Source organism: Cottoperca gobio, chromosome 7 (genome assembly GCF_900634415.1).
Source record: "Cottoperca gobio chromosome 7, fCotGob3.1, whole genome shotgun sequence".
Classification (NCBI taxonomy): domain Eukaryota; kingdom Metazoa; phylum Chordata; class Actinopteri; order Perciformes; family Bovichtidae; genus Cottoperca; species Cottoperca gobio.
Window position 1 is genome coordinate 5,990,574 of NC_041361.1, and position 13,259 is coordinate 6,003,832.

Here is a 13,259-nt window from a genome sequence, read left to right on the forward strand (position 1 = left end):
TGCGGAGAATTAAGTGGAAGGCACTGAGAGTCCAAACTGTACACGTTGAGACTATGCCAGAACACATTAACTGTTGCTGTAGCAACCGTCTCCAAATCAGAGGAGAAAACTCGATCCCTAATTTCTCACAATGTCCTCGTCCACTGTGTCTCTTTCTCTTTCCTCCTCTCAAGGTAATGTAAACATATTAAAAGTAACTGTGGACAGCAGTTGATTTAACAAAAAGTTCATTTGAGGGATTGTATTTGTTTTCAACAATATCCGAGCTGAACTCAAGCCTCTCCGGCAGAGCAGCACACATTTAGACATTTTAGGAGACTTGTTTCATGCCTGCAGGCTGACGAAGAATTCAGTGGAAACAATTTACATTTGTCCACCGTACATGTACCTCTGCTTCCGAACTTGACACGTTTTCTCTAAATGCATCCTGGAGAACAGAACATAACACAGAAGGCACAATAAGCAGCATATTTTAGGACAGTTATAAACAAAACTCTTGAGCATTTACATAGTCCTCAAGCCTCTGCTAATATATTCATGAATGATGAGGAAGCTGCTGTCTGAACAGAGGCTCCCAGTGTGTCTGAGGTGATGTGGGGTTTGCTCAGGTGAACAGGGCTGCGCCTGTGGAGGCACTTATCACCCACAGCAGAAACAGTCTCATGCATGCCCAGAATTCTCAATGACATTAGACCGGCCGACATGCAGTTTCAACAGATGAGACTGCCAAGTGAAGACAAACCTTCATATTATGTGTGTGCAGAGGGTGTACGTTTCTTGTGTTCTATTTTCTGTGTGTGTGTGTGTGTGTGTGTGTGTGTGTGTGTGTGTGTGTGTGTGTGTGTGTGTGTGTCTGTGTGTGTGTGTGTGTGTGTGTGTCTGTGCGTGCGTAGATAGATTTATTCTCTTCCTCTTAAAAACCGCTTTTGTTTTATTGATAGCTGTTTATCATCATCATCATCATTAAATGTGCACGTAGCAACAGTCCATGGGTACTCTTTCTATTAGGTTACAAGAGCAGTGGAACATTTACAAACATGATTCATATCATCCAGGTCACATGTTATCACTTTTACCACCAGCCTAACTGAACTGTGTCATAGTGAGACACAGACAGGGAAGTGAAGAAGAAAAAAAGTCTGGCGTGTAATCAAATAGAAGTGGGAACATTTAGAAGTGTGGTTACTAACAGGGAAACATCAGTTCTTACATTGTAGGGTCAAATGTATTTTCATCCTACAACGTTTTTCAGACCCTTCTCTATATTATCAATCTTTTCTTCCCTCTGTATTTGGCACAACTACTGGTGCATCTTGCCAGCGTTATTTAAATGAGCATCCTGTGTTTCCTACGTTGAAGTTGATCATGAGATTCAGTTCATACATGTAAACTCTTCAGTAATGACCAGACATGCAGTACCAAAAGCGAGTTGGGACATCATGAAGCTACAAATCTCTTTCTAAAGCAGCTCCTTTTTGATTTGCAACTCACTCTTTCAACCACTTAATCCTGATTTGTGCAAACATTAGCTGTTTGAAATGTGGATACTGGAGTCAGGATTGTAAACTGTGCAGTGCAAAACCATGTTTATTAATGGACTTATATTCCTTAAAATGAGCTTTGTCCTCACTGATAATGTGCGTGTTTTTTTCATCACTTGCTCACCCCTGTCTGAAGCACATCCTGACTCAAATAGAGCAGCGGATGCAACATCCTGCCCACAAAGTGCGGGCTTATTGCTACTGTAGTTACTTGTCACTGTCCTGCTCACAAGGCGCAGATATCCAACTTGACCTGACCTGGTGTAATCCACAAAGTCATTTTTGCTTTGGTCAACAAAGTCTCCACCGATCACTTCATCTCTCTTCGTCCTCTCGGGCGCTCATCCGCTTGTGTGACAGGAGCCTCTGCGCGCTTTCAAACCCGAGGAATTACAATACGTTAATGTTGCGGTGAGCAAGCGTTGTGGGAGGACTCTGTGGATGACAGCCTGTTCACTGGAAGGCAGAGAGACGAATAAAATCCCCCGGAGAAGCTCATGCACGACTCCAGCTATACGGAATCCCGATTTGTTTAGCCTATACCGGGCACTAAGGAGCACCGTTGCGCACCGTCTTTACGCACAACCAAAGAACGGACTTGGGGGGCATCTGTCTGTCACCACCATGTCAGCCGCAACAGCTTCAATAGCAGATGTGTCCAGGACTGATCTTACAAACAAAGATGACAGCCGTGGCCGGAATAAGTCAGGTAAAACAGATGAAATGGTGTCTCGAGTTGAGCGTGTAGGATATTTGTGGGACGGAGATTTGTTTAAAACACTTTGCTCTTAGTCCAGTTCTATTAATAACATAAAGGCCTGTTGTTAATACTATTACATACACATATTTTGTGAGAGGGGAATCTACAAGTTAAGTGTCTTCTATATATTTCTTCTTGTGTAATATCCATCGAGGGACTTACAGTAGCCTGCTTGCTGTGATAGCAGTTTCCAAATAGTTATAGAATAATAGTCAAGGTATTTACAGACTGGTATCTTTTGTTATTGGGTGTGTGATTATTTCTGAGATACATACATCGCATCGCAAATTCACTTTATATTATACAAAAATGGTTGTTGAAGTAAAAGGACCTCATGCACACATTTCTTCCAGATCTTATCATTTAGGCGTATTATTTTTCAAACGGAAGAAAAAAGAGGAAGTGGTATCACTGGTGGTTTTACATCAGAAAATGATGCACAGCTGAACATCTCTATCTCTCTCTCTCACACACACACACACACACACACACACACGTTACATAAAAGTGATGCTCTCTATTTATCGGCAATGAAGTGCCTCCTCGTGTTACATAAACTTGAATATGTTGAGCTTAATGCTAATAGGCTTCCCGAGAGTATTTGTCCCAGGTGAGTCTGGACTAGTGTCACTGTAAACTGTTATCATAAGCGTGTGTAACTCTTTAACAAGAAAATGCTTAACTTAATCTCCTTGTTCCTGTATGTACTGTATGTCTGTCCATGTGTCAGTGACACCCAACACCTTTGGTGTGATTTGAACCACACGTGAACCACATGTTTTTTCTTAGAGGTGCATATACTCTAGGAACATATCCAAGAATATGACATTCTTGGATATGTTCCTCCATTTAATAGTTACAAAGAGGCACTCCGAAATCTCTCCAATGCCACTTTACAAGTCCATTTGTCTTTTTAGTGAAAACCAGAAGGAGGGTTTCCTCAGTTTGAACTTGTTCATGGGTCTGATCACATTATCCTTCCCGGTCATGTTGGAAATCACCGACTTGATGTCATTGTGTTTATTAGCATTCCAACAGCTTGTGTCATGATGAAGTGATACTCGTATGTTGTAGGTTGTTTGTGACAGACTGCTGGCGTACTGAACTAACACAGTGAGAGACCTCCCCTCCTGTAGCTGATATGCTGAGCACTGTGCTGTGCTGTATGATAACGGCTTGTTTTGCGTGGCTCCAGATGGCCCATGTGTTTCCACCATCCTCGCAGGCCTTTTGTTTAATGATTTATCACATTTCCTGCTTCGATACTGTTAGAATTCAAAGCAGCGCAGCACCAGACTGTTACGAGGGGGCAGACAGTGTTTTGTCACGCCGCGTTGTGCAGCCCTACAGGGGTTCACCACTGATAGCTGTGGAATGATTGTCCCAGCCGACATTGAATCTCATCCGCAGTGCTCCATTCTTCTTTGTTGTTCATCGTGAATAGTTGTTGAGCTTCTTTTGAATTCTGAGTTGTGTGATCATCTCTGTGAAAACAAATTTCTTTTGAAGATACATGAATTATACATGTATTCAAACTCACGCTGAACTTTTGATGATTAATGCACATCTAACTTCTGCAAACAGGCAGGGTTTTTGATGCACACAATCTGATACATCACCAAATTACCATCATCTCTTTCCTTTAGGTCAGGCTCAGTGCACACCCATGACCCTGCCAGCCCTGGGCACCCAGAAGATCATCCAGGGCAATGGCACGACTGTGGGCACGGTCATTTCCCTGCAGTGCCCAGCCCAACACAAACTGGTTGGAAGTGAGCTGAAGTGTGTCATGGGCAGCAACAGCACCCACTGGGTGGGGGAGAATTACTGTAAACGTGAGTAGGAACTAAGACCTTGACATGGCAGTTAATATAGAAAGAATGGCACTTATTCATACACTTATGTATGTGTGCAGAATAAATGTTCCAAATGCTTTAACTGGGAAATTTGCTGAGGCTGCAAAACTGTCTGTCTGCTCATTATTCTGAAGAAATGGGATATATATTAAACATTATGTGATAGGCATTGTGGCTATGGGCAATGTTACATGAAGACACTTTAGGTATGATTTTGGCTTGCAATAATGAATTTTTCTAAATTATGTGAGGACACATTTGAGAGAAAATCATTTCTTGCTTGGGGATAAAGCTCATTAAAGGAGAATATTAATGCTAATGGAGGTAGAAATGAATAATTTCCAGCAGGTGCACAGTTAGCCGGGCTTTTGATGAGCATGTGGAAAAAGCGAGAGAAGGATCTTAATTATTGTTCAGGTTCAATCATCATGGGAGAAAATAAGCTGTCTGATGTGAAACTGAAAGAAACTAAAAATGGAATTTATGTTTTATTGTGATGAGTTGTAAAATGACTTTATGCCTGCCAATTTCCTCTGTTTAAATGATAATAAAAGACTTGTTATTTAGCAATTTAATGTGGCAGACGTTATCTGTAAAGCCTAAAGTGGCAGTGTTTTGTGTGGTGCCTGAGTCTGATAAGGAATTGTTGTACATAGATTTTGCAGTATGATGAATGGAGCTGTTTAATATGTTAAGTGCATGACGTGGGGATGCAGTCTATCAATCAGTCATCAGTCTTCTTCTCTCACACCCCAGCTCTGACTCCATACGAGGACTATGGTTTCCGTGTGGCTGTGCTGGCATCCATCGTAAGCTTGGGCATAATCTTCTTCATGTCCGTGGCCTTCATCACCTGCTGTTTGCTCGACTGCATCAAAGAGGACAAAAGGAAAAAGCATGAGAGGTGACTTAAAAGTACCAATACCAAGATCTCTATTACAAGTCAAAGTGCTTCATTGGGTAATGGGGATTTACAGTGAGTCACTGTTACTCACCAAAAGGTGTGCATCCTGGAAATCTTAACAAACGTGTTGAAAGCATTTTCTTCCTCATGAAGCATTTGCCAAGCTGATTATTAAGTGTTTGAAAGCCAGCATTGTTTACATCCATGTTTACTGGCTCGCCGTCTTCTTCTTCCCTACCTTTGTTGGCACATTGCCTCATATCTTGGCGTGTTTCCGCCACATGAAGATCAGGGGAAAAGCATTGGCAGACCTGTGTACCGCGTCACTCGCTTGCCTGCATGTGCATCCTCGTGCATGAGACACACAAAAAACGGCGACTCACTCATAGAAAGGTTACTACTTAGTTACTGTCTATCACTCGAAGCAAAGAAGGGAGAAGAACACAGAAGAGAGTTATCAGTCAGTTTCCTGTGATGCATTTAGAAACTGAAATGTATGTATATTTTAAACAGGGAGTCAGATATGTGGCAGTGGGAGGAGCAGGCCCAACATCAGGCGGAGAACAGGTCTCGCTACAACCATAAAGGCAGGAACAACAACAACAACAACACCCAGGAGAAGGTGCTTTCACTGTGGGACACTGCTAACCCAGCCATGTGTGACAACATGCGAAACTGCAGGTGAGCTGACTTTTTCTTGAACTGTCAAAAAAAAAGGGGGAAATAAATTCTAAATGTTCTTGAAGACCAGCAGAAACATTAAAGAAACAACTTCCTGTCTTTTCCTCATCAGGTGTCATCAGCAGTGCGCCTATGGTCCGGCCGGCACATATGGCCCCACTCATCCGCTTCCTACTCTCCCCGGCTATGACTACAACCAGCCTCTCTTACACCCAGAATCTGCACAGATCTCTGGTGCACCTGAATACAACGGACCTTCTTCGTCCTCCACTCAAACTACTAACCCAGGCCTGCAGATCTCAGCCATGGGGCCTGTTGCAGTGTGGCAGTATGGAGGACAGCGGAGCAGTTTTACAGGAGCGAACCCATCAACTACCGATGAGTCCAACACGAGGAATATAAACCCTGCCAAAGAATTTTCAATTCGGATTATATCAGTGTGAGGTGAATACCAACAGTCAAAAAACTTGGTTACTGGCCAAAAGTGTTGATGTGTACGCTGAGGACTATGGAAAATAATAACTGAACATTCCTGATCTTGTTGAAAATATTAAGTCTGCAGTTCTGCACAGTATGAATGCTCTATTTGCATAATGATGCACAGACTCATGTGCCTTTTGTCAACTGTAATGGCACACTGCCCTCTGTCTGAAAAGGGAAGCCATTGCACTTTCAGCACACCGGCCTTGTTGGACGATAACCCTTGTAATTCTGAATGTCAAGGGAATTTCATGCCCTTAAATGAGCTTTTCAGAAACATGTCAATTTTTTTATGTTTTGGTTAATGTTAACTATTAAGGAGTTTATTGGGACAGGGTTAAAAAAATTAAAAAAACATTGTAGGCAACTGAGGAAGTAACTCATGGAACTCATGTCAGGACTGGAAGGTATTGGGTGGGAGGAGAGCAGCTGGAAAGCCCTGGACTCTATGTAAATACTGTATGATTTTTTTTTAAGAATGTAAATAAATTTAAGACTTCTAACGATAACAAGTGAACTGTATTGCAATGTAGTGCAATGGTGTACATTTCTCTCTGAGGGACCAATGTAAATGTTTACCACGATAAGGCAGCAGCAGTAGGCCTGCGGTGCTTTTGACTGTGTGTAAATGATGTAGTTTACACAAAGACATTTCAACTGACATGGTGAAGAATGTATTACCGACAAGAAAAAAGGCTATTATTATTATTATTATTACAATTCCAGGTAGTATAAATAAAGGAAGGGAATGAAATAAAGTGATAAATGACACCTCTGTGGTTCAGTGTTAGCAACAGGAAGCTAAACTCCAGTAATCTGCCTGTAAGGTGTCTGTGGATAATCACCACGCAGCTCTGAGGTCAGTCATGTGGCCCCGGCAGGGCGGTGCAGCGTGCTGATGTAACGGAGCAGCAGAGACCGTCACACCGGGGGAGACCAGGAAGTTCTACCGGGAGGCTGTCGGTCGGAAGCAAGACCCACACGCCGATTGTTTGTCAGTATGACAGGTTTGTGAAACACGGGTAAGATGTTTTGGCTCGTTTGGGATCTTTTGCCGAAATCCCTGCGCGCTGACTTCAAGGATACAAAGGATCACTGACCGCCTGCTGTGTGCGTGTTACAGCAAATCTACAGTTTTAGGTGTAGTTGTTGTTGTTGTTATAGCGATATGTTATCAAATGCATTCATTTTGGCTTATTGTGACTTAGTATTTGGGTGTTACTTTCTGTCAGATATTCAGCCTATGAATAACATATGAGCAGTTCTATTTAAATCATAGACTATTTAATAGAGATAGCCAGCTCTTTTATAAAAGATATGCACATTCAAATCTGAAGTTTGGTCTAAAAATTATTCCTAAAAAAGAACCGGCTTAAATCTGACATTAGGATGAGGCAGCTTTATTTAATTTAGCTAAAACGTTGTTTGTTTAAAATATTGTGTCTGTTGTATTTAACAAAGAAAACTATAGTTCAGAGATGAACTTGATGATAATTGTAACACAGGACAAACCACTAGCTCACCAATGTCTTACCTACTTAATATATCTGCTGCATCTCTCTACTAGCTGTTGAAGATCAGTTGCAAACACAATTCTTGAGAAATCCCAATGACGGAAGTCAAACACATAACTGCACAGGGCAAAGATAAACAACTTTACTAATGGACACTTAATAAGATATCTGCTTATAAACTTTGCATTAACTTTGATTCACACCTCCAGTGTTGAAGATCTAGTTTGAAAGAATGAAGTAAGCTGAGGATGAAATCAAGAGTCAGCTGGGAGTCAAATTTGGGATTTGGTTTTGAAATCAGGGGCTGTATCTTTTTAAAGGTCACACAGAATACAAACTCAAATGACCTGCAAGTTGAAACCGGCAGTCAGCAAAGAACATGGGCTTCACCAAACTGGTATTTACTGCAGGCTTTCTATTATAACATCTGTCTTTTATTTATGTACACGCTAACGCAGTACAACTTCTTAGAGAGTGTTGCCAAATGGACAAATTTACAGCATTCACCTTTCTAATCAGGAGAATAAACCTCTTAGTCATTTATTTTCAGAACAGGACTGATGCCAAGACCAGCTTAGAAAGAAACTATTTACTCTAAGACTAGACATAAAATCAGCAGGCCTTCAATAAGAGCTTTATAGCATACTCTAATTGTACAGGTTCATAAGTTTGTGACCTGACCTCCACACAGTGGCACATACAACTTTTAGACCACTGATGCCTTTTTAAGTACATGAATAAAGAAATTAAAGTGTGTGTACTGTAGAGTGCTGCTTTGCTCGTATCTTTTTTAACGTTGTCATTTCTATCGTCCTTGAGTAGACATTGACGATTACCATGAGCAGCTCCGGACGGACGCCCAGTTCCTGTGCTCAGATGAGAGGATGGACACTGAACTGGTTGACAGACTGGTGCTGCAGCTGAACAGGATCTACCCCCAGATACTCAGCGACAAGGAAGCTCACAGGGTCACTACCCTTAACATTTGACACCGCTCCAACATACAAACAACCTGTTTTGAAAGTCATCATGCCCTTGCACTTTAATTAATGTTGTCTTTAACAGGAGAACAGTGTGCAGGCATACAGGTGTGCACAGTGATTTAATTCAGCATGTGTCTCCCTGCAGTTCAGGAAGCTCAGCATTCCCACCGAGACGCGGTTAGCTAAGCTGTTAAAGTACCTGCATGGTCAGGGCGAGGAGGCATGTCATGAATTCTACAGAGGACTTCACATCCACGCTGAGGACGTCTACTCAAGCCTGCCCACGAGAGTCACACTAAGAGGTAAAAAAACAAAACATTATTTTCTGACATTCCTGTGCATAATGTTATTACAGTTAATTACGCTGACTCATCAGGTTGTTTTAAGTTGAGATGGTTTGGCAAATCTCACTTGTAACTTCCCCGGTGTCCCATAATGGTGGATCCCCCGCTGTGTAATTGCCTGTCTGGCCTTATGTAGCTTATCCTATCCAAGATACAGAAGGAAGCCAATGTGCTGTCTGGACTGCAGTTCAGGTAGCGGATGTGACATTACACAGGCTGTTATTTAAAGTGTGAGGTTTACCTGTTAAACATTTTCCTTCTCTGTTTTAGAAGTGGCCGATCCAAAATGGACTAACACTGTGGCGATCCACCCAGAGCGATATGTGCTTAATGACAGAGGTAAATCGTATCAACATCTCACACAACTTCTGAGTACAGAAGAGCATTGAATTTTGTTTTTGGTATATATTTATTTGTGTATGTATATATATATATAAGATTATTTTAAGATCAGAAGATTAAGAATGTAAATAAAGACATCTGCTATCTAAGTGTTGTTGCAACATAAAGGCCTGCATGTATACTTTTCCTTACTGTCAGCAGCTTTTCAAAGCACACCATATGTTTTTGGATTGAGTACCTGTGTTCCAGTCAATTTGAACATGGAAATCATATCGCAGCTATTTTAAACTTATCCACTGCTCAGCTTTATTTTATGTCAAGGTTATGTCGACAAAGTTATGTTATCATCATGTAGAGATGCATTTGCGAACGAGAACTACTATGAAAACACTTCCTCTCTGGTGCATTCAATATCAAATTGTATCCATTATTGTTTTTATATAGACTAAATTTGATTTGGATCCATAACAACACGAGTTTATAAGTGTAAAACTGTTCGCACTCAAATGTCCATGCTCACAATTGCATTAAAATGTGATCTGAGAGGAATACATACAATGGGCATTGTGGAGTTTTTGTGTTTATATAAGGCTTTAATGTTGACATGTATATCAGTTTTCTGTTGGAATAGTCTCTGAGTTCTGAGTTCTTCATGATTTGTAGTTAATGGGCTAAAACACGCCTTTTAATCTGCAGTTGTAGAGGTTTCATTTTTCAGCAAGATTACCAGGGTGGGTGTTTTTTTTAAATGGTGGATTTACACTTTGTGTGTGTGTCAGGGTGCCTCTGTACCCCTCACTGATCATCAGATAAACCCGTTAAGCCCAACTAAGCTTTGTTCAACAAACATTGTTGTCTGCTGAACCTTTTAACCCCTAGCAGCAGAATGTGGGCCCTACTGCTCCACACTGCTTCACCATTCATCCTCCCATTACATTCAGAGCTCTGGTTTTGTGGGTCAAAACAGCTTCCTCTATCCTGCATTCTTTTGAACAGTCAGGGGCGCTTCCACTGGGTCAAAGGTGTGTCAGCAGGGAAATGGGTCATCAGGTGAGGACTCCCAATCATAACTCGTACAAGGAGATGACGGCTTGTTCAGAACAACAAGACTACTGTCTTTGCACAGAGCAGCTGTGGACTCTTTCCATATACTAGTGCACATTTCAGTTTAGCTTTTGTTATTAAGCTTTTTAGTTCATATCATTTATAAAGGAAGACACCAACCCACTATGCACATTTAGTATGCCCACCAGCTGATCAGATATTCACATTGTGCAGTGTTATTAGGCTAACATGAGAACTTAATCTCTTCTGCAGGACCAATGTTCTTCCTGAGCTGTTTCAGTTTTGCATTTGGTATTGCAATGCTCTACTATTACGGAGGTGAGTCATGCAGAAAAATGGAAAATAGATTTCAGACTTATTTGTCTCTGGGAATATTTGTTTATTTATATGTATCTCCGTATTTCTTAAAACTCTTTGTTGCCACTCTTTCTGCCTACAGAGGGTGAGACACTGAGAAACACCGGTCCGTTTCTTCACCGCTCTGCAGCAAGATTTAGTAAAGATGCTAAAGATGTTTTCATTTCCTATGCTGAGGTTGGCAAGCACAAGAAAGGAGGTCGTTAAGATGCTGAAATGCTTAAGGCGCTGTGGGAAGAATAAGCCGTGAAATATGCCACTTTGCTGTGCCAAACTCGTATACTATTTGAGAGCTAAGAATTGCACGCATTTGTAAGCACTAATTGACTTGATATTTAATCTGAAGCTGACAATAATGCGAGTCATTCTGTCTTGAAATTCCCATAGCTGACATCTCTTTTACATAACATTTTTAAAGAGTCTTATCTGAATTTATTGTGCATACAGAACAATAATAATTCCAATCACATTCTTGGCTGAAGCACAATATTAACTGAGTAACTGCACACCCACACAGCTCTTTTCAATGACTCTGGCTGATTACACAGCTCAGGTTGAAGCTGGTGGGAATTACAATATGTCACCAAACTCTTTATTAATACGAATGATAAAGGGTTAAGTTGTCCCGCCCTAACAGGTACAACTAAAGCAACAGAAGATCAAAGGAGATGTCAATCAAACTCTGTTTGTACACGCACACTGTCCTGAGAGGAGGTCCAATTAGGCTTCAGAAGTGAAAACACCTGTGTTGGTGGCTTGTGATTGTAAAATACATACACAGTTTCTCAAACACACAACAGATATCCCCCCCCCCCTTTCTGTGCCTTCTAATACTGTGATAGAACTGTCTACCTACTAAAGTGCACTGTAATAATGTTCAACTTGTGCTCAAATAAAGCACATTTTGACATCACTTGGAGTTGTATCTTATTTTTAATACAGTATGATAAAGAATTTACAAAGATATACACATAAATGTATTCAATTGATTAGCATGTATTACAAAATTCCCAGTACTCAGCAGTACAGTGATGAGTTTGTGTCTGTTTCTTGTAGAAATATTAATTTACATACACATTAAAATAGATACAAAGATAAATAAATATTACATGTACAAAATATAAGTAAATACACTTAAGGCAATCACTGTTGTCCCAGAGCTAATGACATAAATAAACAGCGGTGGACAAAGTAACCTGACATGGTTGAGGATGATGAAACTTTTATCTCACTGATTGAACAGTATCTATAGAAGCACTAGAGGGCACTGCTCCCTCAATCAGTGCACCACAGTGGGAAACTAAAGGAAGATGGAAAATGTTCCAGGGTGTTATAACAATGACAAACCGGAGCAACAGACAGCCCTCATTAATTAATAATGACAATCAAATTGATTGAAGGAATAAAGTCAACTTAATTAAATGTTACGTTAAACACTGTTGACTGCTGGGGAAAAAAAGACTTGTCTGCACAGTGGATGCATTTCATACTTAAAGCCCTTTCAAGTATTTCTTGGGATTATGAATCATAGGAGAGAAAAAAAAGCTACATTAAAGATGATAGAGTAGAGCTGTGGTCGAGAGCTCACTCAGGTGTCTGGTCTCGGGAGATTTGTGGCGCTGAGCAACACTTTTCCGCCTCGGTCTTGTCTTTAAAGAGAGAGCAACAGATTATAGAGGGGAGTCGTGGAGGAGGGAGGTGTTAAAGGGGGATTGGAAGTGTCACCAGGGTGATTGTTCTCTTCAACTACTGGTATCCACATTTCCACGAGGGAGCTATTATTAGTCCTGCTGCACACGACCTCGACGATCATCAGCATCCTGTGATGTTGGACCCCCCACAGGGCCGGTCATGTTCAACTTCAGGACTGAGATGGAGCCACAGTAGGAGCCATAGACATAAAGAATGTATATATATATATCAGTCCACAGATCTACCCTGAGTGGAGCTGTGTGTGTCATCAATCTGGCTCTTGGCTCGTCTGGCTGTTTCCACGGTTACCAATGATAGTTGTGGAGGAGGGAAAGAATCAGATTGTGACGTTGGTTTGTCATCTGAAAGGTGCTTTGTCACAGTCACGTTGAAGAAATTAAAGATAGGAACATGAATGTTCTTCTGGTATTTAGTAGATGATTACGTGAAGCACGCTCAAACTGCTTTTGTGTTTTTGTCCTAACCCACTGAAGGGTATAAAATGAGCATTTGCTTAGGCTCTAATTGGGGTTTCAGTGACATCGCTGAAACACAGTCTAATTAAGGCTTCTACTTTAACAAGCAGTTCTGCTGGGGTCTGTGCTGTGTTGACTCTGACTCACCAGCTGCTGCCTGTCCAGAGAACCACAGACAACCTCCATCTTTGCACAGAGAGTCATGGCACAACCAAACATTGTTATAATTGAATGTTAGGCATGACGCCTGTGGTTGGGTGCCGA

The 13,259-nt window shown here is 41.2% G+C and overlaps 2 protein-coding genes across 5 annotated transcripts; both read left to right on the plus strand.

Annotated features, from left to right (window-relative positions):
• The first annotated feature begins 1,726 nt into the window (after nucleotides 1-1,726).
• susd3 (sushi domain containing 3) lies at nucleotides 1,727-6,731 on the plus strand. 2 transcript variants are annotated; one of them, XM_029436497.1, is made up of 5 exons: nucleotides 1,727-2,250; nucleotides 3,948-4,136; nucleotides 4,914-5,061; nucleotides 5,575-5,742; nucleotides 5,855-6,731. In XM_029436497.1, exons 1-5 carry the CDS (start codon nucleotides 1,983-1,985, stop codon nucleotides 6,183-6,185), a joined length of 1,104 nt encoding a protein of 367 aa, XP_029292357.1. In that variant the 5' UTR covers nucleotides 1,727-1,982; the 3' UTR covers nucleotides 6,186-6,731. The 2 variants fall into 2 exon arrangements, with proteins under 2 accessions (XP_029292357.1, XP_029292358.1); XM_029436498.1 differs by lacking the exon at nucleotides 1,727-2,250 and adding an exon at nucleotides 2,874-2,911.
• Nucleotides 6,632-11,740, plus strand: LOC115011363 (caspase recruitment domain-containing protein 19-like). Of its 3 annotated transcripts, XM_029436499.1 has the most exons (7): nucleotides 6,632-6,672; nucleotides 7,050-7,229; nucleotides 8,559-8,704; nucleotides 8,865-9,021; nucleotides 9,334-9,402; nucleotides 10,723-10,788; nucleotides 10,910-11,740. In XM_029436499.1, the coding sequence occupies exons 2-7, from the start codon at nucleotides 7,223-7,225 to the stop codon at nucleotides 11,032-11,034; spliced, it is 570 nt and encodes a 189-aa protein (XP_029292359.1). In that variant the 5' UTR covers nucleotides 6,632-6,672; nucleotides 7,050-7,222; the 3' UTR covers nucleotides 11,035-11,740. The 3 variants fall into 3 exon arrangements, with proteins under 3 accessions (XP_029292359.1, XP_029292361.1, XP_029292360.1); XM_029436501.1 differs by lacking the exons at nucleotides 6,632-6,672; nucleotides 7,050-7,229 and adding an exon at nucleotides 7,231-7,332; XM_029436500.1 differs by lacking the exons at nucleotides 6,632-6,672; nucleotides 7,050-7,229 and adding an exon at nucleotides 7,235-7,362.
• The last annotated feature ends 1,519 nt before the right edge of the window (nucleotides 11,741-13,259 follow it).

Bases quoted from the DNA above. Each gene is read 5' to 3' on its own strand.
- LOC115011363 (XM_029436499.1), top strand. The intron at 8,705-8,864 runs GTCACTACCCTT...GTCTCCCTGCAG, and splicing joins GCGACAAGGAAGCTCACAGG to TTCAGGAAGCTCAGCATTCC. The intron at 9,403-10,722 runs GTAAATCGTATC...TCTCTTCTGCAG, and splicing joins ATATGTGCTTAATGACAGAG to GACCAATGTTCTTCCTGAGC.
- susd3 (XM_029436497.1), top strand. From the start codon at position 1,983: ATGACAGCCTGTTCACTGGAAGGCAGAGAGACGAATAAAATCCCCCGG. The intron at 4,137-4,913 runs GTGAGTAGGAAC...CTCACACCCCAG, and splicing joins GGGGGAGAATTACTGTAAAC to CTCTGACTCCATACGAGGAC. The intron at 5,062-5,574 runs GTGACTTAAAAG...TATTTTAAACAG, and splicing joins AAAAGGAAAAAGCATGAGAG to GGAGTCAGATATGTGGCAGT.